At 43.6% G+C, this 26,648-nt stretch overlaps 1 protein-coding gene across 1 annotated transcript in view; it reads right to left on the bottom strand.

Annotated features, from left to right (window-relative positions):
• CIT (citron rho-interacting serine/threonine kinase) overlaps nt 1-26,648 on the bottom strand; it is a 161,943-nt gene that overhangs the window by 129,431 nt on the left and 5,864 nt on the right. Inside the window, exons 3-6 of the mRNA XM_078060910.1 lie at nt 19,604-19,779; nt 15,299-15,400; nt 2,296-2,438; nt 1,463-1,556 (exon numbers count right to left, since the gene is read on the bottom strand). Of these exons, the coding sequence (XP_077917036.1) occupies nt 1,463-1,556; nt 2,296-2,438; nt 15,299-15,400; nt 19,604-19,779 (515 nt within the window). The remainder of the gene's footprint in view (nt 1-1,462; nt 1,557-2,295; nt 2,439-15,298; nt 15,401-19,603; nt 19,780-26,648) is intronic.

Raw genomic sequence — 26,648 nt, 5'->3', positions numbered from 1 at the left:
AGTCTTCATGCCTGTTTCGGCAGGTAATTTTTAAAACATGAAATGCTTATCATGCTCCTATAATCTAAATCTCATTGTAGAGGAGTCGATTACAAGAACATGATTTGGCAGGGAGCGGGGAAACAGCGCCTAGAGAAACTGTTTTTCCAAGGATCTGAACACCAAGTAAATTATCTCAAGTAGGCCTCAGGTCTGCCGAACACGGAAGCCAGAGCCTAGAGTGCAAACAGTTAACATAACCCCAAACCTTTTCCTAATATCAACCTGATAACACCCACCTTTCCTCCAAGGAACCTGAGGAAAAAAAGGCAATTTTACGTATTTCCCTTTATAAGGACTTAACTCTCAGACGTTAGGAAGGGGGGCATTTTACAGAGTAACCTCTCTAACCTCTTAACTTGTACATTTTTAATTTAATTTTATTTATTTACTTATTTATTTATTTTGACAGAAAGGGAGAGAGAGAGCACAAGCAGGGGGAACAGCAGGTAGAGGGAGAAGCAGGCTTCCTGCAGAGAGCCCCATGCGGGGCTCAATCCCAGGACTCTGGGATCATGACCTGAGCCAAAGGCAGACACTAAACCGACTGAGCCACCCAGGCTCCCCTTAACTTGTGCATTTTAAAGTAGAATCAGTACTTTACTGAGAAAGAATGAAAGGCCAAGTTCCTAAAAATTTGTCCAGGTCACCAAATGGGTTAGTTGTAAAATAAGTCTTAAAATCTAAGTTGATTTTCTCTTAGACCTACCAGTTTTTTGCATAGATGACATGAAAATTCACTTTAGTCTGTACCAATTTTATTAGGGTTTGTTTTTAAATCTCTCTCTCTCTCTCTCTACATATATATATATATATATATATATATATATATATATATATTTTTTTTTTTTTTTTTTTTTTTTTTTTTTTTTTACTTTGTCATCTTTTCCCTCAAGTATTCTTGCTCTTGATCTCAGCAGGTACCCTCTGGCCTTCCTATTTAGCACGGGGAATACAGCTTAATTTTTACCAGAGGTCCAGGACTTCGAAATGACATTTTGAGCAGTTGGTTCTTAATGCTAAAGGTTATTTGGTTCAAATATGCCAGTGATTTCTTTCAATTTTGCTGAATAGAAAATACAGATGTGAGATAAATAAGATTACAGAAGATAATCTATAATAAGGAAAATGAGAAGAAAAACAAAAATGAGCATTTTCCCTTTTATGTTTTAACTAAACCATAAGGATGTTCCTAAAAATGTTTTGTAGGGTATTAACAGATAGGGTGCCAAGGTCAAGCAAGTCTGGGAAATAGCTCTATGTCCCCATCCCCACAACCACCTCCAGAGAAATCATGCCCTACACGGGCAGTTTAAGATTCCAAAATGTCACTCAAAGTTATCCCATATTTTCCAAACTTATGAGGACCACGGAACACTTTGTAGCATAATCTCTATTAAGCTATCTCATTCCATTATGTTACCATCTTATTTGAGTTCATTTTAGCCGCTGATCCAAAATCCACAAGCTTGATGTGTCCTGTTCGGTCAATGAGAATGTTCTCAGGCTTGATGTCTCTAAGAAAATCAGGGCCACAAATTAGTGTTGTTTTCTCCATGCAAATCAGCAAGCAACTGCTAACGCAGGATATTGATTCAGCCAACAACCTCAGTGTCTAAATTCTGCTATACAGACCTCCCTATTGATAGATATAAATAATAAGCAAACATTCTGCAAAACAAATTTAAGTAAGAAAAAGAAGGAGAAGCAGGAAGAGGAGGAGGAGGAAGAGAAAGGGAAGGAGAAAGAAAAAGAAAAGGGGGGAGGGAGAGGAAGGGAACAACATTCTCGGATGTACATAAAACATCACATGCGTGAGGATGTAAAGAGACACTTTTCAACTGAGGATTTGCTGGAACACCTTTGTAAATTACTAATGGGTGAGGTCAGAAGTACAACTCCATGGTCTTCTGCTCCTATGTGGTAATGCAGGTTCCCTCTGCAAATCGAATTTGGTTTTTCCACCATATAACTCAAGGAACCCATGCGAGAGTTCTCAGTCTTATCAGCCACAGTCACAGATCTTATTAGCAAACGTGAGAACACTATAATTCTAGATCTATTTCACTGTTGAATGGGTAAAGCTGAAATGTCTGCCACTCTGGAAAATATACTTTCAGCCAATTGCAGTTAGGACTGGTTAAAATTTCGATGGAGCATCATTTTGATGCTGAAATTATTAATCTATTCACTCTACTGTGGGAATGCTTAGGTGATACACATAAATTCTCAGTACACTACCAGAGTCTCACTTACCGATGCACATATCCCATCTGATGAATGCTGTGAACAGCCAAAATCAGTTCGGCTAGGTAAAACTGAATCATATTTTCATCTAATTGGTCCTCATATCTATTCAAAAGTGACAGCAAGTCCCCTCCAGGCTGATATTCCATGACCTGCATAGAATGCCAAAGTTATTAATTCTTCATACACCCCAAAAAAGGGAACATCTCAATTAGAGCCTCAAATACTACCTGACGAGTTATAATTACAATGTCTCCCCAAAGCAACTAAGATGTGGGAGACATATTGTAAGTCACGTAGGATGAGGTCCCTGCCCTAAGGAAATTACATCCGATACCCAAGAGAATCAATATAATGAAAGACTAGTCCCAGACACCATGCACAATGTTTGCAAGGCAAGCTTGAAAAGTTGAATTAAATCCACCCACTCACCCACCCACCCACCCAAGTCGACACCCCAGACATTCCCTAGGATTAGGTACACAGTGTAGATGGAAATTGCTAGAGGGCAACAAACCCTCCAGCATCCTTTTTGCATTTCTCTCAGCACCCAGCAGACTAGAGGAGGCGTGCAATAAATATGATACAATCTTTTCCTGCAACAGTCATCTGACCATTTCTATTAAAAATTTAAATGTGAACATACACTCTCCGACCTCATGATTCCATTTCTGACAATTTATTTTACAGGAACTTATAGTAGTTTGCAGATCGATAGATACATAGATTCACTGTAGCATTGTTTGTAACACAGGGGAGGAAAAGCCTGGAAATCCCCCAAACATCCATCATTAAGAAACTGTTGAAATATGATATATCTAAATAATGGGAGAAGATGTAGATATTAAAAATGAACAATCTATTCATACCGCCGTGGAAAGCTGCCCAGGATAATACAAAGTAACATCCTATACAGGACAAAATACAACCTCCTTTTTGTGATTAAAAAAAAAAAATTAGGGCGCCTGGGTGGCTCAGTTGGTTAAGCGACTGCCTTCGGCTCAGGTCATGATCCTGGAGTCCCTGGATCGAGTCCCGCATCGGGCTCCCTGCTCAGCGAGGAGCCTGCTTCTCCCTCTAACCCTCCCCCCTCTCATGTACTCTCTCTCTCAAATAAATAAATAAATAAATCTTTAAAAAAAAAAAAAAATTATTACATTTGTTAATACATACATAGGAAAAAAATCTGGAAAAAGAATATAGGGGCACCTGGGTGGCTTAGTCGGTTGAGTGTCCGACTCTTATTTCAGCTCAGGTCATGATCTCAGGGTCGTGAGATTGAGCCCCAGGCATCCGGCTCTGCGCTCAGTGGAGGGGTCTGCTTGTCCCTCTCCCTCTGATCCCCCCAGCGCCCCCCCTCCACCGCCCAATGCTTGCTCTAATAAATAAATAAAATCTTTAAAAAAAACAAAAAACAGAATATAAAGTACAGCTTCAAGTAAAATGTTTGATTAGCAAAAAATTTCTGCCACTCCAAGGAACTGAAATCCTTCCTCCTTCTGATGATAACTGAGTGTGATATTCTGAGTCAACATGCAGCTCTGAGGCCGATTTGCCCAGGTGGCTTCAAACCGCAGCCTGGTGACTTCAGCTCTCTGCCCTTCAGTTTCGCCCGCTGTAAAATGGGGTGAGACCAATTGCCTCGCAGTACTGTGCCTGGAACCAAGGAGGTCCTCCACTGCCGGTCAAGCGCCTTCCTTTCCCACCCTTGGCTGCATGCTCCTTCCTTCTCTGGCTGTGAGAAGCTGGGACACATTTTGATCATCTTTGCAGTCGTGTTAACTCTTACTCGGTTCTCTTCCTGTCCTTTGCTCTGATTTCCCATTTTGTGTGCCACACTATAAACGCCTTTTGTTTTAAGTTGTCTCAAATCCTTTCTGGAAAGAGGCAAGATCCAAATAAACATCTTAAAAAAATAAAAAAAATACAAAATCTCTCCAACTACTGCATTCCAGAAGCCAATTTTGGGATGTGAATTCTCTCCATCCTCCTCCAAACTCCTGTTTGCTTTTGGTCCAGAATTAGAAGAAAGCTCTAGTCAAGTGAGACATTAAGCATCTGCACATATCTGCAGAGGCCGCAGGCTGGCCCAGTAAAGATTCTACCCGGCACTAGGTGAACCCCACACCAGAGACCCCTGGGGCAGCCAGTGACCCACATGCCCTCCACAAGGGCTCTGTGTCATCTGGGAATCTCCCCCATTCACATGACATCTTGCACGGAGTGGAGAGTCAACCAGATACTGGACGATTGGAAGAGTAAGGTTCCATTTGCATTGCAATCACTGGAAAAAGATTTATGAACCCACAAGAAGAACAACACTTAGAAGGGGTAGCAGCTAAAATGCAGACTTTATTTCCCCCAAATTCACAGCAGATTGAAAGCTACCAGTACCAGCCCTAGAAGAGCCCACAGGAGCCACCTGGCTGCCTAAAGCTCACCCACTCATCCCAACCTGGTTCTCCACAGGCCCTGGATATGTGGGTGAATGCCAATTTTTACGTCTGTTTTAAATATATATTGCCATTAAAAAAGGTCTTAAATATAAAAAAAAAAAAATTCACCGATAACAACAGAAGTACTCGTGCTTTTAGAACGGAAACATCTTAAAATAAGAACAATGCATATTTATGATGACACATCACAGTTATAAATGTTCTAACCTGGCTCTATTAAAGATGTGTGAAATAGAATGGCTTGTAAGTTTGAAGATGACAACATCAAACAGCACCAGCTGGCAACTTTTAAGAGCTCACAAACTGACCACTATTTAATACTTCGCAACTATTCCTGAAGATTCTATTTTGGAATGACCAGTAAAATAGTTCAGAAAAGAAGAACCATCTCTTAAAAGGCAAAAGATATGTATTCTTTGCTCCTATTCAGAAGATCCAATTTCCTGAGCTAAAAACCCCCGCCAAAAGTAGATTAGTCTTTTCTGAGTCAAACAACTTTTCATTTATTCAAAACCAGGGTTGATTGAGAAGACAAGCGACAAAAATTACAACAGCTGCTAAGCAGCAGGCTCCACAACATGGGACAAAATAGACACGAAATGACAAACCTCTAAATAGACTGGGTCCTTATCAAAGAAACTAATCAGACTTGACCCATCAACATGATTCCACATTACCATACTAAAAATTCCAAGCACCCGCCATCCGAGAACTTAATTTGGAAATTTACTGAGCAAATTTGGCTGTCCCGAGATGTCACCCCTACCCCAAAACCACCCTACTGGGGTAGAATCACTCATTCTGTTATGAATGGAGCCCAGGGGGAATATGGCTTGTGTGTGGCCAACCCAAGCCGAATCAATCATCTTGCTATTGAGCTTAGACGTACAGTGAAGAACAGGACTCGGGCACTTTCAGAAAACTCTTCTGGACTTTTAAAAACGGTACCAAGTCAAGAAGTTCCAAAAGCATCATTAAAGGTCAAAAACTAAGAGTCTTCAAGTCTCCATACCAGATGACTTGTTATGAACTAAACACCAGGGTCAGCAGAACACTATAAACAATTTAAGGCCAAAGTCACTACCCAGGCTATGCCAGACAATCCATTCACAGCACCTGGTTTTGTCCAAAAGCATGACTCCATCCCAGACTTTAACTACTCAGAGACGCCCAGTGAGGTACTGATCCCCCAAAAATGTGGCTTCTCACCTAATGAACCTGGTAAGTCCTCCAGGTCAAGGCTTCTCAAACCTGCCTGCCCATCAGAATCACCTGAGGAGCTGTTTTTTTAAAATAAACACATTCGGGGTTCCTGGGTGGCTCAGTTCGTTAAGTGACTGCCTTCGGCTCGGGTCATGATCCCGGGGTCCTGGGATCGAGCCCCGCATCGGGCTCTCTGCTCGGCCGGAGGCCTGCTTCTCCCTCTCCCACTCCCCCTGCTTGTGTTCCCTCTCACACTGTCTCTCTCTCTCTCTCTCTGTTAGTTAAATAAATAAATAAAATCTTCAAAAAAATAAAACAAACACATTCATCAAAAAAAAAAAATTGAGTGCCTACTATGTGTCAGGCACTGTTCTAGACACTAGAAAAACAGCAGAGACTATAACAGACAAAAAATCCCTTGCCTTCATGGGGCTGGAATTCTAGTGGAATGAACAAGAGTAAACATTAAGCAGTCTGAAAGGGTAAAGTGCATCTCACTCCCCTCTCAACCATTCAGGGAGCTATTTAAAAATTCCAGTGACCCTGAGTGAGGTGCAGAGATCTGCATTTTTAGGGAGCTCCCCGGGTGATCTCATGCAGCCAGCACAGTCCTGAGACCCACCGCAGATGAAGGTGCAGAGACAAAGAGGCTCCCTGCATCGGCCAGATGAAAAGTTTCTACGGCAGAGGTGCCCTGAATACAGCCAACCCTCCTGCTGCTTGCCGTTTTTGTTTTTTTTTTTCAGTGACTACCTGGACATGACAGTCATCTACCTACCACGCCAGGATTACCGGCAACAAAGGGCCGGAAAGGAACCAGTCCATCAGCACGGAGGCAACCATCCTGTGCGGAAGGACGTGCGAGGTCCCTGCCCACAACGACCAGCTGCAGGTCACCCGAACGGCAATCACCAAGGCATGGTAATCAAAGGCCGGGGAGCCAGGAGGAGGAAAGAGCCCTACAGTGAAACAGTCCTAAACAATGCGATCACCCTGCAGATGGCAGAGAAAGCACAGCAGCTGACAGACAAGCCTGGCTTGGAGCTATAACGGACTTGCTCTTTTAAAGCAAAGACATTCAGGCCAACAGAGACAAACCCTGTTAATGGCACAGCTGCAGATGCTAATTAAAGGGCAAATCTTACATGTGTTCAGTTTGGAAGGAGCAGCGGCTTCTCTGCTGGTGTTCGCATCTACACCCCAAGAACAGGGATGGCAGTGCCCATCAATTGTGTTGCCTTCGAAACAAAGGACAAGTGTGTGTGTGTGTGTGTGTGTGTGTGTGTACCCACATGCACGTGCATGCACGTGCACATCCATGTATGCTCGCATGCACATGTATCCGTATGCGGGGAGGAGGTGAGGATCTAATCGTTCTTGTACTCTGTTCCAGTTCGCACAGGGCGTCATTAGAGGCTCGCTGTGCTGGCCACCCCTCTAGCAGCTCGCCCTTGAAATGCTTGCACTACAATCAGCATGCCTGAAAGTACCACGGAAATGTAACGATGTTATTGGCATCATTATCTGCCCTGCGCAGTGTTCCCGATCTCTGGCACTGGGGAAGAAGGAAGGGATCCTGGAAGCAGAGTGGTCCCTGGCAGAGACCTTAAGTTACTCCTCTTGAAGGGCAAGGTCACCAAGAGAAAAAGAGAAGACCCTTTATTTCAGAAAATACGAATCCCAGCCTGACTCACCCATCTATTCAAAAGATCCTCATTGAGCACCAAATCATCCAGAGCCTTGGCAAGACACAGATAGCACACTCAAACTAGGTAACTGAGGACATGGTTAATGAAGCACCCCGCACTGGTGAAGAATCCCAGGGCCAGTTAACAACAGGGGAGTAGGTACCACTCCTCCACCTGAAAGAGCCAAGTGCAAGGAACAGGATCTCAGGTTTTTCACTACTGCTGAAGGAACAAAAGGAAGAAACAGTACCCAGAAATGAACTGTAGCTAGCTATAGCCACAGGACCAAGGTTTTCAAAGTGGGGGCCCCAGACCGGCAGCAGCATCTGGGACCTGGTTGCAAATTCTTGGGCCCCATCCTAGACCTACTAAACCAGAAACTGTGACAGTGGAACCAGGCAAACTGGGAAAATGGAACGAAATTTTGACTCTTAAAACTCCAAACGGGGACGCCTGGGTGGCTCAGCCGTTAAGCGTCTGCCTTCGGCTCAGGTCATGATCCCAGGGTCCTGGGATCGAGCCCCACATCGGGCTCCCTGCTCGGCGGGGAGCCTGCTTCTCCCTCTCCCACTCCCCCTGCTTCTGTTCCTGCTCTCGCTAACTCTCTCTCTGTCAAATAAATAAATAAAATCTTAAAAAAAAAAAAAACTCCAAACGCATTCACTTGAAATATGCCTCAAAAGAGCAGGACACAAGACAACTGTTTTGAAGGCACAAAGGACCCCCCCAGGGCAATAACACACTCAGCAACTGAAGTGGGGTCAGTAAGAGGTATTAATATCTCACTTTGCCAATGAGAACGTTGAAACTGAAAAGGCCAATGACTCCAGAGAGACCAACCAAGGAACAGTAATAAAACGAGAACCTCTATTCTAGTAACAACTTCCTTCCGACGGGCAGCCAGCTTCCAAACCCCGGCTTCCCAAGCGGCAACATGCGAACATGCTGGTAAGTTTTGAGACATGCCTGAAAACTGGATAATCTTATCCAAGAGATCAAAACAGCACATGTCTCGCTGTCAAAACTATCATAAGCTGCCACATTTCATTAAAATAAACAATGAAGTTCTATTTGTTAACTCTCTCCAGACTCCCAGTCACAGCATGGGCTGGTATTTATACAGGTCACTGCCCAGAAACCGCTAACCTCCAAACTGTGCCTACACCGGAAGGAAATACTCCCCATGTGATTGCACAACCTTCGGTGGAAAGCGAGACAGGAAATATAAAGAACTAATCCCAAGTAGGACCTCAGGGCCAGGGTCAGACTGGCAGTGCTTTGGGATGCAACAGTGTAACGTAATGGGTAAGAATATGGGAGGTGGATCGAGGGGGCCTGGCTTCAAAACCCAGATCTATCTTTTATTACCCTCAAAACAGACTATAACTTGCCCCCCAAATCCATTCTTCCCTTAGCTGGATATTGGCCATGCAGCTAGACGGTACTGATGTGAGGTCATGTGATGAAGTTCTGGTCAACAAAATAGGAGAGGAAATGATGTGTCCCACTTCCATATCATGCTACATAAAAGGAGTTTTCTTGTTCTGCTCTCCACCCCTTTCTCCTGCCAGCCAGGGGAAACAAGAACATCAAATGCCCAACTCCCACCATGTCAGGGGGACAACATCCTAAGGGATGAGGAGCCACAAGATAGAAGGAACCTGGGTCCCTGAATTATCAACATACAACAGAGCTGCTCCATCAGCCTGGACTGTATTTTGGTATCTTTTTGTTACAGTAGCTTAGCCTATACCTTAACTAATACATCCTATATGCAACTAGGGAAGAAAAGTTTGAAATGAACAGAGGGAGGTTAATGTGAGGTCACTGTAAGGAAAGAAGATTCATGGGTCAGTTACAGGCTCAGAGCAAGAGCAGCCCGAAAAGACCCCCAGTACGAAAAACATCAGTACAAAGCCAGCAACCTTTAAGAATCTCACAAAGCATTCAGATACAACAAGACTACATATAGTGAGTTGCAAAACAATGCTTTCTTTGTAAAGATCAGCTCCTTCCTGGAAGGACACTGGTGAAGGCATCTGTTATATGGAACTGAACAGATTTCATCATGAACCAGATCAACAAAGCGCTGTTTCCATGGGCTGCCTGCCAGAATACAGAACTAGCCTTGTTATATAGAAGCAGACATTAACAATACAATGGGCTTCATTACAATTTTCTGTATACCAGAAAATGGCAAGCCACATTCATTGGTATGTAATGACAAATAGGAAATTTTTAACCATCAAATTTCAAAAGGATCCAAGTTCAATTTCCTTGCACTGTGCTCCAAATTTTGAAAATCCCACTGGATCTAACCTGAATTACATACTTTAGAGAATAAAATTTACACTCCTACTGTGTGATTTCCATAACACAATAAGTTAATCTGTATGTAAATCAATTTCTATGAAATTAATCATACGTTCTTCCAGGAAATGCTTCTTAAGCATATACTTGGAGAAGCGCTACTGGAAGCAAGCGAGACATAATCCCTCCCTTCACGGATGGAGTAGCCTGGTGGGGGAGCCCAACACCCACTCCTGAAGAGGAGGAACAGGGTGCTATGAGTCCACAGCCAGAAGGGCATCCCTCCCAGAAGTAAAGGGGCCAGGAAGAGCTTCTGGAAGAAGTGACATCTGGTCCACGGCCAGAAGGAGAAATAGGAGTCAGCCAGAGAAATAGGGAAAGAGGAAATGGCACAGAGAAAGGTCAGAGGCCAGTTCAAAGAACAAAAGGAAGGTCAAGATGAATATAAAGTGCAAGGTGAGGGGTGCCTAGGCGGCTCAGTTGGTTAAATGTCTGGCTCTTGGTTTCGGCTTACATCGTGATCTCAGGGTCATGGGATGAACCCCAACATCAGGCTCCACACTGAGCACAGCGCCTGCTTAAGATTCTCTCTTCCTTGGGGTGCCTGGGTGGCTCAGTCAGTCAGGCGTCCAACTCTTGATTTCAGCTCAGGTCATGAGCCCAGGGTTGTGGGATCAAGCCCCACGATGGGCTCTGTGCTCAGCGGGGAGTCTGCTTGAGATTCTCTCTCGCCTCTCCTTCTCCCTCTGCCCCTCCCCCACCTCTAAAATAAATAAATCTTTAAAAAAAAAAAAAGATTCTCTCTTCCTGCCCCCCTGCCCCTCCTCCCGCCCCCACCTCTCGCACTCTCTTAAAATATAAGTTAATTAATTAATTAAAGTGAAAGGAGAGAAAAGGTAAGCAACAAGTCTAGAGATATATGGGAAAAGGCCTTGTAAACCACATGGAAGAGTCTGGACTTCATCCAGAGGGCAGCAGGGAGTCTTAAAGGGTTTTAACAGTGGGATGACTTGGCTGCAGTGTGTAGAAGACCTGGGGGAAGGGCAAGACAGATGGCAGGAAGAACACTTAGGAGGTTACTGCAGTAACGCAGGCAGAAGAAGGTGGCGGCCAGAACTCACCCAGTAGAAGCAAGAATGGAGAGAAAAGGTAGCTTTGAGAAATATATAGGACACCAATCCTACTTCTTTTTTTTTTTTTTTTAATTTTATTATGTTATGTTAGTCACCATACAATACGTCATTAGTTTTTGATGTGGTGATCCACGATCCATTGTTTTCGTGTAACACCCAGTGCTCCATGCAGTACTGCCCTCCTTAATACCCATCACTGGGCTACTTCTTTTACTCATTGATTTTTAAATGTATCTTCAATTACACTGCATTTGCATTACAAATGAACGGTTAACTGCCAGGGAGCTTAGGATGATTTGTATGCTTCCCTGAACTTCAAAGGTTTGGTGATTTGTAAATGGTCAATAGGGACAATGGAATTCTGGAACTTCAGATGCCAATACAGATCTACGCTCTTCTTGTACAGAATGTATTTCCAGACTTAAAAATGTTGAGATTTTAGAAAAGTAAAATGGTGTGTATACTTTATATTATGTGACACCCTAGCATAGGGCTTTGGGATATCTCCCTGTACCCAAATGCATTCACAGTTTTGAGGCAAAATGTATGAAAAGTCACACTAAAGGGAATGAAGACGAGATTCGGGTCAGGTTTTGCTACAGAGTTCACATCAGGTTTCGCTGTCAAATAAGTAACAAAAGAACTTGAGGTATTCGGAGCTCTGGGTGTTTCAGAATTGCAGATAAGGGATGGTGGATCTATAATCATATCTTAGCTCCTATGCTGAGTTTGGATATTTGTAAGAAAACTGTGCCCTTAGCAAGCATTTTACTCTGAATTACCAATGCACTTGAGAAGAGAATGCAGAGAAGGAAATAATTACAAGATCCCATCAGCGATACCCAACTGAGCTACTAAAGAAGGTTGTAAAAATGTCGTTGCAGGGGCACCTGGATGGCTCAGTCGTTGGGCGTCTGCCTCTGGCTCGGGTCATGACCCCAGAGTCCTGGGATCGAGCCCCGCCATCGGGCTCCCTGCTCAGATGGAAGCCTGCTTCCCCCTCTCCCTCTCCCTCTGCTCGTGTTCCCTCTGTCAAATAAAATCTTAAAAAAAAAAAAAAAAAAAAGTCGGTGCAGCCAGGTATCAATGTGCTGAGGCAACGAGATTATTCCCATCTTGTAAGATCATTCCCATCTTGTAAGATGGTGGCTGGAAAACCTGAGAAGATGGTCATTAAGCCCAGAATGCTGATGCTGGTGGCGAAATCCAGATGGAAGCCTCCCACAGCCAAAAGGCCCCAAAAAGAAAGCCCCCTGCCCCTGGGAGATGTCTTAGCAGAGGAGAGGCTGACATTCCCAATCCCTGAGGTATTCCAGCAAGGCTGTATCCAAGAGCAAGTCCACAGGGGTGAATTCCACGATTAAAAAGAAAGGGAGGTTCCACCACTGGGACAAAGCCAATTAGTAGGGATAAAAAATGGTGGCCCCAAAGAGATTAACATTTTTGAAATGACCAAGTATTACCCTCTTGAAGATGCACTTTGTCTGGGTCTTCAATCCAGATGAAGAGAAATACAAGCTTACAGAACGATGCGAGGCAAACCAGAAAACTGGGGACGCTCAACTTTTGCCACAAATCGGGGCCCTTGCTAGTTCCAGGACTGCCTGTATTCTGTGTTGCCTTGAACACAAAAATGACTGCTTGCAGAGCTGAAGTTAAAACATCCAAAACAATAATAACAAACAAATAAATCCCTGCTGTTTCAAGGGATCTTCTTTTCTGAGAGCTAATGAAGAAGTCTGTTAATACACCCAAACATGAGGGGCTCTAGAAGATACAGAGAGCACAAGGCAAATGTTGTGTATGCAAGAAATATCCTAGAATGTCAGTGAGCCTAAAACATACCAAGGTCAGTTATGAAGGTCAGGGATCCATGCCCCATGTCTCAAGGAAAGAAAGGTCCAAAGACAATATTCAAGGAAAGGAAGTTTCAGGCCCTAAACAACAGGCATAGTGTTGGTCCTCAAGAAGCATGTGGTTAGTGCAAGGCCAGTCTCCCAACACATCTGTATGAAAACACCCTCGCTCAGAAGGCTGGGTAGAGCTGTGGGCGGCGGGGGGCGGGGGGGTCAGGGGTCTTCTCTACCAGCACTGGGTTCTCAACTAATATGAAACCAACGCAAATAAACTGTTTATTATAGGTCAGGAATAAAGGCAATAAAGTCCCCCAAACTACCCTATGGAAGTTCAAGATAAATAGGAGTCCATCCCTCTCTTACCTTCTCTATGTGAGGCTCTATAAAAGTTTCTCTCCATTCAAGGTAATAGGATGGCGGTGTTTGAAGGGCTGAATCAGAAACAAAAATTGTTTCTGGGATACATTTTTTTCCTTTAGGAATCTAAACCCCCAAGAACCTAAACAAGGCCCCAAAATGAATTTTAGCCTCGTATACGTTATGCTACATGTACATTAGAAATACGATGGCACTGTTCAAAAGGATGAGGCAGATCTGGGGGAGGCCGGGGGGGAGTGGGGGAACTGGGTGCTGGACATTAAGGAGGCCACGTGATGTAATGAGCACTGGGTGTTATATGCAACTGATGAATCACTGACCTCTACCTCTGAAACTAATAATACATTATGTTAATTAATTGAATTTAAATAAAAAATTAGAAAGAAAAAAAGAAAGCTGTGGTAGGGAGGCAGTTCCCCTTTCCAGATTCATTTACAATTAATTGCAAAATTCTATAACTATCCTCTGAATCACATCTAACACTCAAATGGTTTTTTTTGTTTTTTTTTTTAAGATTTTATTTATTTATTTGACAGAGAGAGACACAGCAAGAGAGGGAACACAAGCAGGGGGAGTGGGAGAGGGAGAAGCAGGCTTCCCGCCGAACAGGGAGCCCGATGCAGGACTCGATCCAAGGACCCCGGGATCATGACCTGAGCTGAAGGCAGACACTTAACGACTGAGCCACCCAGGTGCCCCTAACACTCAAATGTTTAATGATACCAAAGCACAGAATAAACAAAACAAAGTGCGATGTGCCTTCGTGTGCCACACGCTGCCACGGGCAAAGGCAAAAATAAATGTCGGAGGGGGCGCCTGGGTGGCTCAGTTGGTTGGGTGACTGCCTTCAGCTCAGGTCATGATCCTGGAGTCCCAGGATCGAGTCCCGCGTCGGGCTCCCTGCTCGGCAGGGAGTCTGCTTCTCCCTCTGACCCTCCCCCCCTCATGCTCTCTCTCTCATTCTCTCTCTCTCAAATAAATAAATAAAATCTTTAAAAAATAAATAAATAAATAAATGTCGGAGGTAATAAAATATTGACTAATTTTAATAGAAAACAAAAACAAAAGAATGAGGCAGATCTGTATGTGTACGTGCTGACATGGAAAGATGTCAGGGGTAAATTGCTGAAAGGCAAAAAGCAAGCTGAGGAGCAGAGTAGAAAGCAATATACACCAATTTTGTAAAAACAAACTATATACATGTGTTATAAATACAGACATAGAAATATTTTTTCCATTAGGGTCAGGAAGAACATACATAACCATTAATACGTTTTCCTAAGGAAAAGGATTAGAAAGAAAGGTAGGGGCGCCTGGGTGGCTCAGTTGGTTAAGCGTCTGCCTTCGGCTCAGGTCATGATCCCAGGGTCCTGGGATCGAGTCCCGCATTGGGCTCCTTGCTCAGCAGGGAACCTGCTTCTCCCTCTGCCTGCCACTCCCCCTGCTTGTGCTCTCTCTCTCTGACAAATAAATAAAATCTTGAAAGAAAGAAAAGTAGAGAACCTTCCCTTCTATTTCATACCGCTCTGCAGTGTTTGCATTTTCTTAAAATCACAATGCATTATCTCAATTTTTAAAAATTAAAAAATTTAATGACATTCACTAGATTTAGTGGTGATCATTTTGCAGCATAGACAAATACTGAATCATTAGGTTGTACACCTGAAACTAATGTTGTATGTCGATTATGACTCAAAAAAAGAAATTAAAGCAAGATTCTAGTCTACTAAAGGTCATATCAGACTATTCCCAAATAAATGACTTCTCATTATTGCCCTTTAAGCCATAGCTACGATACCCAACAATAGATGGGGCTGTCTCTAAATGGACTGGCCCTTAATCTTTAGGACAGGAGAATAGGAAGATACCTCAAAGTGAGGAAAGCAACTTGATGGACCGTACGGGCAAGAACTACATCCAGTTCTATATCTGTGATATCTGAGTGTCAGCACTGGACTAATTCTAGAGAGAGGGATGGAAAGACTCACCAGATAAAGGTTATTTTTGTCCTGAAAGGCGTACTGTAACTGGGGGATCCAAGGGCTTGTGCTCCGACATAATATGTTCCGTTCTTCCTCAAAAAATGAAACCTAGGGGGAAAAGAAACTCTTTAGACAATTATAACAGCATTGGGGTAGGGTGGGGAGAATGCCCTATCCTCTCTCTGTAAGCCAAAACTAATGTCTCTGGTTTAAAAAAAGAAAAAGCATCCCTTAGCCCAGCACTCGACAAATTTCATTCATTTGCCTACTTTGCTCAACATTTTTGCCAGATTTGTATCTTATTTGTCCAATTATTGGCTGAACCCCTCGCCTTAAAATCAACTCACTTCTTTTAAATCTACGTATATTTCTCTTTCTCTTCTTCTTCACCTCCTCTCCCTGAACAATTCAGTCCTAAAGCCATTACGTGGTGCAGAACAAGGTAAGCATCCACGACAGGTGGTAGGAAGAGAGGGCCACGGTGGCCCAGAACAGGGTGCCAGGCCCAAGCAGTGTGAGGAGGGCAGCGACCATGTGTAAGGGCAGTCCAATATCGGGTATCAAGGGCCCACATAGGGTGAGGAAGGCATCCACATGCAGGGATGGCCTGGAAAAGGGCATCTGAGCCCACCAAGGGGAGGAGTGGCAGCAAAGACAGGAGACTGGATGCATACAGATGCATAAAGTAAGCTAGAATATTAAGGGAAGAGAAGAGAGCTACAAATACAGAAAGGGTGAACACTAGAATAAACTCAGTGAAGTTGGATTGGACTTGGAGGTACTGGTGTGAACACATGATTCTTCAATATACAGAGAAATAAATATCGATATAAATGTGTGTGTGTGTGTGTGTGTGTGTGTGTGCGCGGAGGTAGGTGTATTCCCTGGCTCTGTCCACTGAAAGGGGTCTGGAAGCTGTGATACCCCAATAGCAATAAGGGCATCTACTGCCCAGATCTTGGCTTCTAAATACCCTCTTACACTGAAAGTTATTGCTCATCTTTGAGAAATAACTGATTGCAAGGGTGGGGCAGGCAAGAGCCTGAACATCTTGTTGTACCAGAAAGCAAGAGACAACCCAAAGAAGGGGATGTGTCAAAAGACGTAAAAACCAACCTGAAGAGACTCTCGTGGCCCAACTTAGGGGACAGTTTGAGTATAAAAATACATAATGACAATAATGGCTTGAACTCATTGACTTAAACAGGAAAATGCAAATCCACACAGCTATAAGTTAATAAATTGAAAGTTTTGTGAGGAACAGGTGCTTCTAGTTCGAAAACACTTCCCTACGGAACACTAATGTAATGACAAAACAGACAGGGCTGACCCCACAGTGAAGCATGGCAGATACCTAAGTGAACGTTGACGTGAACGTGACAAACTGAAACAAAGTCACCCGTTGGGATGCAACGAGAACAGGGCATCTTGTCTGTGATATTCCTGCCAAAGATCTAGCACCTGAACCTGAGCAACATTGGACATATCTATATTTTACAAAATAAGTGGTCTCTAATCTTCAGAATCGCCAAGATCATGAGAGTCCAGGGAAAATTGAGAAGCTGGTCCAGAATGAAAAAGACAAAAAAGACAGGACAACTAAATGCTATGTGGGATCCTGAGCTGGACACTTTTGTTCTAGAGGAACATGAAACAACCAGTGGAACATGAACGGGGTCTGAAGATTAGACAGTGGTAATGGAGCACTGTTTCTCTCCTGATTTTGATGGTTGTATTGTGGTTCATGGGAGAGCGTCCTTATTGTAGGAAATGCACACTGAAGTCTTCGGAGGTAATGGGGCATTGGGTTGGCAACGGATTTTCAAATGGCTCAGGAAGAAAAAAGTTGTTTTTTCTAGCAGAGTACTGTGCTAGTTTTCCGTGTCAACTTGGCTAGGCTACAGCACCCAGCTATTCAATCAAACACGAATCTAGGTGTTGCTGGGGAACCACAACCCAACTCCCGTAATCTCCTGCTCCTGATCTGAGGTCCTTCTCCTTTCCCGGCACATAAAAGGTGTGCAGTGAAGGTTGGCCAAACTGAAGAACCTACATCTTTACTTGCTCACCGTGGACTCTTTGTTTGAGCCCTGAAGCTTCTGTTAAAATAAGTGGTCTCTGAGGACTCTTCTGGTTCTCACCAAGCCCTGGGCAGCTGTGCTGGCCTCTCCTGGGTGACCGGTCTTGCTTACAGGATGTGCCCCTCCTGTCTCCTTCTCTGGCATTTCCTTTCACTCACTCCCTGTGCTGGTTCTTCTCTTCTCATGCCCTTAAATTCCAAAGCCTTGCCATGGCTCAATTAAAGATTCTACTTTTCTTCATATTCACTCTCTTAAGGAATGGTTGGGTAGCTTTCATTAGCTCCTGTGTGTGTCTGATTTTAAAAACCCCCCAGCCCACGCAGAGCACCTGGGTGGCTCAGTTGGTTAAGCCTCTGCCTCTCTATCTCAGCTCAGGTCTTGTTCTCAGGGTTGTAAGTGCAAACCCCGCACTTTATTTCAAAAAAAATAAAATTAAAAATAAATTAAAAAAAATAAAAGGAAATGAAAAAATAAAAACCCCCAGCCCATACCTCACACAGGGTCATTGAGAGTCCTTCACCTCAAGGAAGGCACACCTATTCGAACATCTCTATTGCTTGCCTGCAGTACAGTATATTAGATTGTTTTCTTTTTACATGCACTACTTCCCATATAAAACAAACACTGCAAGATCAGGGCTACATTTAATGCCTCTTCTCAAGGACCTAGAAGCACACCATGCAGAACAGGTGCTGGGGAAGTGCGTCCTGATGATAGGTGGTGGCTTAGGTACTGGAAGCTTGAGTGAGCATCTTCCAGTCTTCCCTTCCAAATGATTTGCAACGTCCTGTCATTTCTCCTTTCGGTGAAGTTGTTCAGATTTCACTGCTAAACACAGGCTACGTCATTCTTGGACTCTGACAAGCAGCCTCCTGCCCTCCGCTGCTCCTTTGACTGGAGGCTGCACAAAGTCACTGAGTCCTCAAACTCTGATCCCAACCTCCTCCTTCCAAAAGTGCAAACGATCCCCAACCGCCTCACAGAGTGAACTGCATTTCCGAAAAACAGTTCTTGGGGGATGGGCAGTTACCATGTCATAGGTACAGAGTTTCTATGTGGGGTGGTAAGAGAGTTCTAGAAACAGAAAGCGGTTATGGTTGCACACAACATTGTAAATGCAATTAAGACCAGTGCGTTGTACCTTAAAAAGGATTAAAACAGTAAATGTTATGCTATGTATATTTTGCCACAATAAAAAAAATTTCCCGATGACCCTGTCCCCAACCAAATGTCTCATTTCTCCCCATTCCCTCTGTTCTAAACCACTACGATGAAAACACACACACACACACACACACACACACACACACACACACATATATACTTCCAGCTGCCGTCACGCCTCTCTGCCCAGAACCTACGTTCCCTGTCAGTGGTGTGAACCTCCCCTGACTGTCCCTGGCTCACCCACATCTCTCCTCACTCCACAGTTGGCGAATTTGCTCACTGCTCTCCCTTCTGCGATGCTTTAGCTGCTAAGCGCCTGCTTTACACATTTGCATTTTTCCTCCACTTTCCAAAGTTGTTTTTAAAACCTGTAACTAACAGCCATGGAGCTTCAATGCCTTCTGCAGGCTTCCCACGGAGCTGGGTACATTATCGGACACATGATGTGCGCTCAGACATCTGTGACTAATAAATTGCTCTGAACACCAAGGCTGATGACCGTCTCTCTAGAAACTCGGCAAATGAATCAATATGTCTGGAGCAGCAGGCTTGTTTAAAGAAAGAAAAATACCACAACCAAAAAGGGAAGTTCTTACCTGCTCTTAAACAAGCAACACCCTAGCCACAGAGTAATTGTATTTCATTTCTTCAAAGGCCTGTTTAAAAATCAAATACATATGCCCACAGCACAAAGAAAGAAAATGTGCCCCAAAGCGAATGCTGTCTAACCCCACAATATGCGTATCTCGAAATCCCCCAGCCAACGGTCAGGAAAAGTCATCTTAAATTCGTTAGTTAAAAAGGCCATGTTGATTCTGAACAAAATACAACCAGAGAAACGTGATAAAGAAATCAAGGGGAGCTTGTGAGGCTTCAAAATGAGTCAATATCAGTTCAAGAAGAAAAGCTGAGAACGTGAGAGAGCTTTCTGCAACCGTCATTAACCAGAGAGTCACCAAGGAAAACTTGTGTGATCCCAGATGTCAATTCCACAGATCATCACCTCTGCAGTGAACATTCTGGCACAGAAAGGGGAAAGGCCGTGGTGTTAAAATGCTCCTACCTGCTCTTGGGCCAACAAGGTCTTCTTCTTCATGACTTTCATGGCATAGATGTCCCCGGTTGCTCGCTCCCTTACCACCTGCACTTCGGCAAAGTGACCACAACCCACAAGACTTCGGACTTCAAAGTCCTTGGCTGAAGGCTGGAGCTCCTGTAACTCAGCGATGGTGTCAGAATCTGCAAGAGATGGAAGAGTTGCTCCCAGGTAAGGAAAGCATTTCAAATACATGCATCTTTATGAAAGCAAAAAAAAAAGAAAGAAAGAAAGGAAAAAGTGTTCCTATGTGTTCCCTCCCTGTCAAAAGACATTTAGTCACTTTCTCATCCGTCATGAATAATTATAAAATCAGCACAAAAGTGTTTTTATATGTTAAGTTAAAATTAAGGGCTCCAGAAATTCCAAAGCAGTTTCCATGGTAGCTATAATTTGAATCCTGTAGACTCAGAAAATAGGAGGAGAACACAAATCATGCTTCTCTTCCTCCTCTCTGAAGGGCTGCAGGGCAGTGTTTGGTCAAACATGTTTATAAGCATTTAGACTGGCTTATGATGTGACATAAGCAACACGATTCCCATCTCAATCCACTTGGAGCGGACTTCCAGATCATTCCATCCTAAGTGCATTCTGCAGTTTTATCCCACTAACCCAGGTTTTATCCCACTATCCCATCTCCCTTGGATGCTGTCAGAACTACCTTCTTTCCCTTAATATATAGCAGTGCTACCAAAAAACAAAAAATAAAACCAACCAACAAACAAAAAAAATGACGTCCTGGCATTTGCTCTGCAGAGTTGGCAGGTCACACGCCTGGAAGGGTTTACAACTATCTTTTTCTTAGCATATAGTCTTACTCCTTTTTCAAGTGCAGTCTCTCAGTCAGTATCTTAGTCCGCTCAGGCTGTTACCACAAAATACCACAGATGAGGTGGCTTAAACAACAGGCATTTATTTCCTACAGTTCTGGAGGCTGGAAAGTCCAAGATCAGGGTGCTGGCAGATCGAGTTCCCGGTGGGAACCCGCTTCCTCGTTTATAGAAAGCTACCCTCTCACTATATCCTCACAAGATGGAGAGAGAGGGAACCCTGGTCTCTCTTCTTCGAAGGACAATAGTTCCATCATGGAGGCCCCACCTTCCTTCATGACTTCATCTAAATCTAATTACTTCCCAAAGGCTCCACCTTCAAATACCACCATATTGGAAATTAGAGCCTCAACATTTGAATCTGCAGGGGGACATGAACATTCAGTCCATCACAGGTAGAGATCCTCCATGTATGAAGTATGGATTAAATGGATGGCAGATTTGAAATCTACCATATATTTATTGATGCTCTAAGAACACCAAGCTGGGACATCACTGGATATGCAACGACTCTAAGGATCTGAAAGAATGGAGCGGAACAGCCGTATCTGACTGAAAAATTCAATCCTTCACATGATAGAGAAACTCCATATAGAGAAACAGGGGTTACACTCCAAAGGAAGACAAGAGGAACACATAATCAAAATTATCCTGGAGAATCCCTCAGAAAGGTGCCATGATGAAGACCAAGAGACTCCTGAATTCCCACACGGACACTAAAGTCCTCTGGGCACTAGAGTGGGTTGCCATGTCCATGGTTGGGCACCAGATAAAGCCAGGAGGCTACATTCTAGAGTTACACTCGGCTTGGCAAGTTATTCACACAATGAGAGGAAATGAGTCCAATGAAGGGGAAAGCCATTTCATACCTATAGTTGTTGGGCAGCATATTGATAAATTAGTCAATGCAGTTTTAATTGCTACCCACCCCCTTTCTTTGTGGCACGAGTGGAGTTGAATTCACTTGGATCAAAGGGCACACATGATGAACCCCACTGCACTGGGTACCTTCCCAGCCACAGACCACACCTTTCTCTTCAGCCAGTCACCCTGAAAATACCTCCCTTTGGTCCCTGGGGGAATCAGGCAAGAGTGCTGGGTAGATCCGAATAAATTCACCATGATCACTGTAAAAAATCAATCTAAAGCGCCTTCCTGGAGAATTCCATGCAGAAGCAAAGCTGAAAGCTGCACAGTATTTTCCTTTTGCCCTGACATCCCTGTGCCGAGTCCCGTCTTTCTTCCCTGCTCTTTTTCCAAGTTTCTTTCAGACCAGGTATTTGAGGTTTGAATTATAATTCCCCAAATATGCTGGCTTGCAACTTTCTGGGTTGAACCTGGTTTTATTATTGCTTGCCCACAAAGCCAACCTCTCTCGATTCTCTGCTGGGCCTTGTGTCCCCAGGTTGCTTATAGCATTTGTCCAACTTAACTCTGGATCTGTGGCTGGTAACCAGCAGGCATTTCAATCACGTGAGTAGACAAACTGCCACAGGCAAAACCACAAGAATACTCCAGATTAGGAGGAACAATTCCAAATGTCTATGTCTTTTTCCAAACGCTTTGGATTATTGAGGGGAACAGGTCAGATACCAAACTCAAGAGTATGATGATTGAAAAAAAAAAAAAGACCCTCACAACTTCCCTCCATACCAGCAGCTTCTATGACTCCAAAACCACATCCCACTTCAGCCCTGCACACTGTTAATTACAGCATTTAAGGACCGAATATTGAGGTGGAAACGAAGATCCAAAGCACTGTAATGAAAATGCAGTCAAAGCACGGCCTTGTCAGATAAACATTTGGACCCAGGGGCAAAAGCCAACACAGCTGAGTATATCCCTTCCTCTCCTGAAATTCAGTCAATTCAACATTTCAATTTCTAGGAATTTGTCCTTCACAGAAACGTTAGCAGATGTGCTGGAAAACAAAACACAGCAAGATGCTCATCACGAGCACTGCTTGTAAAAGAAAAATAACCAGAAATGAACCTAAAGGTCCAGGGGCGCCTGGGTGGCTCAGTCAGTTAAGTGTCTGCCTTCAGCTTGGGTCATAATCCCAGGGTCCTGGGATCAAGCCCTGCGTCGGGCTCAGCGTGGAGTCTGCTTGTCCCTCTCCCTCTTCCTCTCCCTCTGCCTCTGCCCCTGACTCATGCTCGCTCTCTCTCTCTCAAATAACTAAACTCTTTAAAAAAAAAAAAAGAAAAGAAAGAAAGAAAGAAAAAAGAAATGACCTAAAGGTCCATCAACAGGAAAGTGGAACCAACCTAAAGTCCACCCACATAAAAGAATATGAGGCACATGAAGTAGCTCAATCTCCACGAGGATATACATTCTTTAAGGGCAGGGATTTTTTTCTGTTTTGATCACACTATAAACCCAGTACCCAAAACAGAACCTGGCACAAAACAAATGCTCCATAAATATTTGTTGAGTAAATATATTGCTAAGTGAGCAAAGTTAGTAGCAAAATATTACAGACAGATGATCCATTTTGTGTAAAATGAAACAAGAGTGATGTTAGAACATACATGGAAAGGGCTGATTGATTGCTAGAGCGGGTTGACTGGTACACAGGAGTTCACTACGCTATTCTCTTTACCTTGAGACATGCTTGAAAATTTCTATAATAAATATTTTATAAGGACCGAAAAAATTGCAATATTATGCACCAAACTGGTAACAGTGGATATCTCAGACAGAGGAGATTTTGAGGGATATTCTCTCATTTTGACCTTTTATATTTAACTTTGTATTCTGTTTACAATTAGGAAGAAAAAATTCTTAAAGTTATATATTCACCTATAAGTACTACAGTTGTGAACATACAGAGGCTTTTGCCTACAGTAAACATAGCTGAAAGAGCATAGGATTGCAGCTACTGTCAAATCACCAAGAGCAGTCCAATTTCAACAATTATCAACACTTTGCATGTTTAATATCAGGTTTTTTTTTTTACACAAATTCTATAATACAATGCTTAAGGTTTTCCCATTTGGTTTGCTTAGCAATATAGTCATTCGACCAATATTTACTGAACATCTACCATGTGCCAGACACTGTTTTAAGCACTGGGAATAGAACAGTAATTAAGAAACAAAAATCTCTTCCCTGGCTCCCAGATCCGGGGTTCCCTGCTCCCGGCCCTCCTTTGGCCCAAAGCTGGGGCACCTCTTCAGAGCTATACCTTCGTCTCATTTCCTCCAACAGTCCCAAAAGAAAATCTCCATCTCTATGACAAGATTCAAGAAACTTATGCAGCAGCAGCTGTTGGCCATTTTTCCCATTACATTCCAAAACAGAAACTCAAAAGAGGGAGGGGTGCGTGGGTGGCTCAGATGGGTAAGCATCTGCCTTCAGCTCAGGTCATGATCCCGGGGTCCTGGGATCGAGCCCTGCATCGGGCTCCCTACTTGGCGGGAAGCCTGCTTCTCCCTCTCCCTCTACTGCTCCCCCTGCTTGTGCTCTCTCGCTCTGTCAAATGAATAAACAAAATCTTTAAAAAAAAAAAAAAAAAGAGGGGAAGAAAGAAAACAAACAACCCTACTAATGTAATCACCTTTTCCAATCACAGCCTCTCGGCCTTACTCCCCAGGAAGCCTCTTCAAAAATACGAAACAATTCCTTGCAAGAGAATTCTATTAGAAAAATCTACATTTCACTAAGCCTAAGTCCCCTGATTACTGAAGGAGTTTAGAAGATCCACTACTTTAAAGTAACCAGAGGGCAGGGGTGCCCGGGGTGGCTCAGTTGATTAAGCATCTGGACTCTGGATTTCGGCTCAGGTCATGATCTCAGGGTCATGGGATCGAGCCCCGTGTTGGGCTCCATGCTCAGCGGGGAGTTTGCTTGAGATTCTCTGCACCTCCCCCTGCTTGTGCTATAAATAAATAAACAAATAATAAATAAATAAATAAATAAATCTTTTTAAAGAATAAAAATTAAAAATTAAAAAATAAAATAACCAGAGGGCAGACTCCAGACTGATGAAGGTGCCTGTAGATGGCTTAATAAATTCGTCTGTCTCATAATTTCCCCTCCCCTCCCACTCCCTACTTAAAAATTTAAATATTCAAGAAGATAAGGTGGGAGTTTATTCAAACAAATATGGAAAAAAGAAAAGTACCCAAATACATTTTAAAATTAAAGACACACAACATATTAAATATATGTTGAGGTTGATGGCTACAGTTATTGGGTTAACATTTATTATCTCTTACGTGTCAGGCAACATAAGCCTGGTCTGTGCACTAATTCATTCAATCCCCGCACAGCCTTATTACATATGTATTTTCCCCATCTTGCAGATAAGGAATCAGAAGAGACAAGGTACAGGTAAATCCCAAAGCTCACTGTGGTGGCCATACGCTGATTTTAGCTACTCAAAACCCCCAGCTCCTTTGGACACTTGCACATCCCCCATTCCATGAGACCCCGGTAATCAGGGTGCCCTGAACCCCTGGTTACCCAGAGAAGTTCCCATCACACTTCATATCCTGGCCCAGTGCCTGCTCAAGGGGTAGGCAGATGACCCAGAGCAGAGCTAATCAGAATCTTTCCTCGGGGTTATACTAATATACACAGTGGACGATAAAAGTTGCACAGGGTATGGTACCCAGTCTCCAAAGATGGTGCCCAATGAATCACATGCCTCCTAGAATTCACGACCTTGTGTAGTTCCCTGGCACATGGAATTTGGGAAGCCCTATAACTCACTTCAAACAACAGAATGCAGCCAAAGAAATCCTCTGTCCCTTCCTGGCAGCTTTGGTGCTTTGGAAATTTGGTGCCTGGCACCAAAGGGACCATGTAGATCAGAGGTCAGCAAGTTTTTGCTTGAAGAGCCAGAGAGTAAATATTTTAGGCTTTGTAGGCCATACAGTCTCAGACACAATGACTCAAATGCCTTGTTGTGAGAAAGCAGCCACAGAGAGTACATAAATAAAGGGCATGGCTAACAAGTTCCAGTAAAACTTTGCGTACAAGACAGGTATCCCAGGCTGTCGTTGGCTGACCTTGATGGAGAGACCACACGGAGAAGCCACATGGAGAGCAAGAGGCCCTGAGACTTCACAGAGACAGGGAAAGGCCCAGTCATCCCAGAGTCCTAGCTGAGTCCAGTCTTCCAGGCAACCCGCCAAACACTGAGCAGGCCATCTTGGACATTCTAGACCAGGAGAGTCCCAGGTGCCTGCAATCTTAGTCAGAGTCACATGGAGAGGAAAAATCCTCAGCTGAGCCCAGTCAACCCACAGATTCATGAGAGGTAATACAGTGATTACTGTTTTAGGCCACTATAGTTCAGGGTGCTTGGTTACACAGCAAGGTCGTATAAGGGAGGGTTTCTCACACTTGGCACTACTGAAATTTGGGGCCAGATAATTCTAAGCTGTGGTGGCTATTCTGTTGTTGCAGGAAGGTTAGCATTATCTCTGGCTTCACCCATTAGATGCCAGTAGTACCCCTCCCCTCCAAGCTGTGACAACCAAAAATATCTCCAGACACCGCCAAGAGTCCAGAGGGGGGCAAAATCACCACTGGTTGAAAAACACTGATGTAAGGTAATAAAATACAAAAGTGGGACACGGACACCAGCAGCCAACTCCCCCACCTCAAGGAAGACAAGAAGAGGGTGTGGGTAGAGCCGATTTATGCCTTTCACAGGCCCTAGGCACGCCTCCCTTCATCAGTCCCTTCCTCCATTAAAAAAAAAAAATCAAGGGGCGCTGGGGTGGCTCAGTCGGGTAAGTATCCAACTCTTGAGTTCAGCTCAGGTCTTGATCTCAGGGCCATGAGTTCAAGCCCCGCATCAGGCTCCACGTGAGGTGTGGAGCCTACTTTAACAACAACAACAACAAAAAATATTAAAAAAAGTCAAAACTTATATTTTACTGTGACATTAACATAAAGATGAATATAACCCCAAATCATTATACATTATAATAATATTTTTCTTATTATTTCAAAATTAAATTAAACTAATGAAAAGAAGTTCAGTTCATTAAAATTAAATACTGTGGGCCCTAAGCACTGCGCCTGCTATGCCCGCTAGATTATCAGCCCTGAGTGGGTACAAGGATGGAACCAGAGGACATCGTTTAAGACCCTGGAACCAGCCATGCCAAAAGTTTGACCCAACCCTGGGTTTCTCAGTTTCATGAGCCATACATTCACTTTTTGGC

The sequence above is a fragment of the Halichoerus grypus genome, chromosome 13 (assembly GCF_964656455.1).
Source record: "Halichoerus grypus chromosome 13, mHalGry1.hap1.1, whole genome shotgun sequence".
Taxonomy (NCBI): Eukaryota; Metazoa; Chordata; class Mammalia; order Carnivora; family Phocidae; genus Halichoerus; species Halichoerus grypus.
The sequence above is the reverse complement of the archived record's forward strand: the minus strand, read 5'-3'. Positions and strand labels throughout refer to the sequence as shown.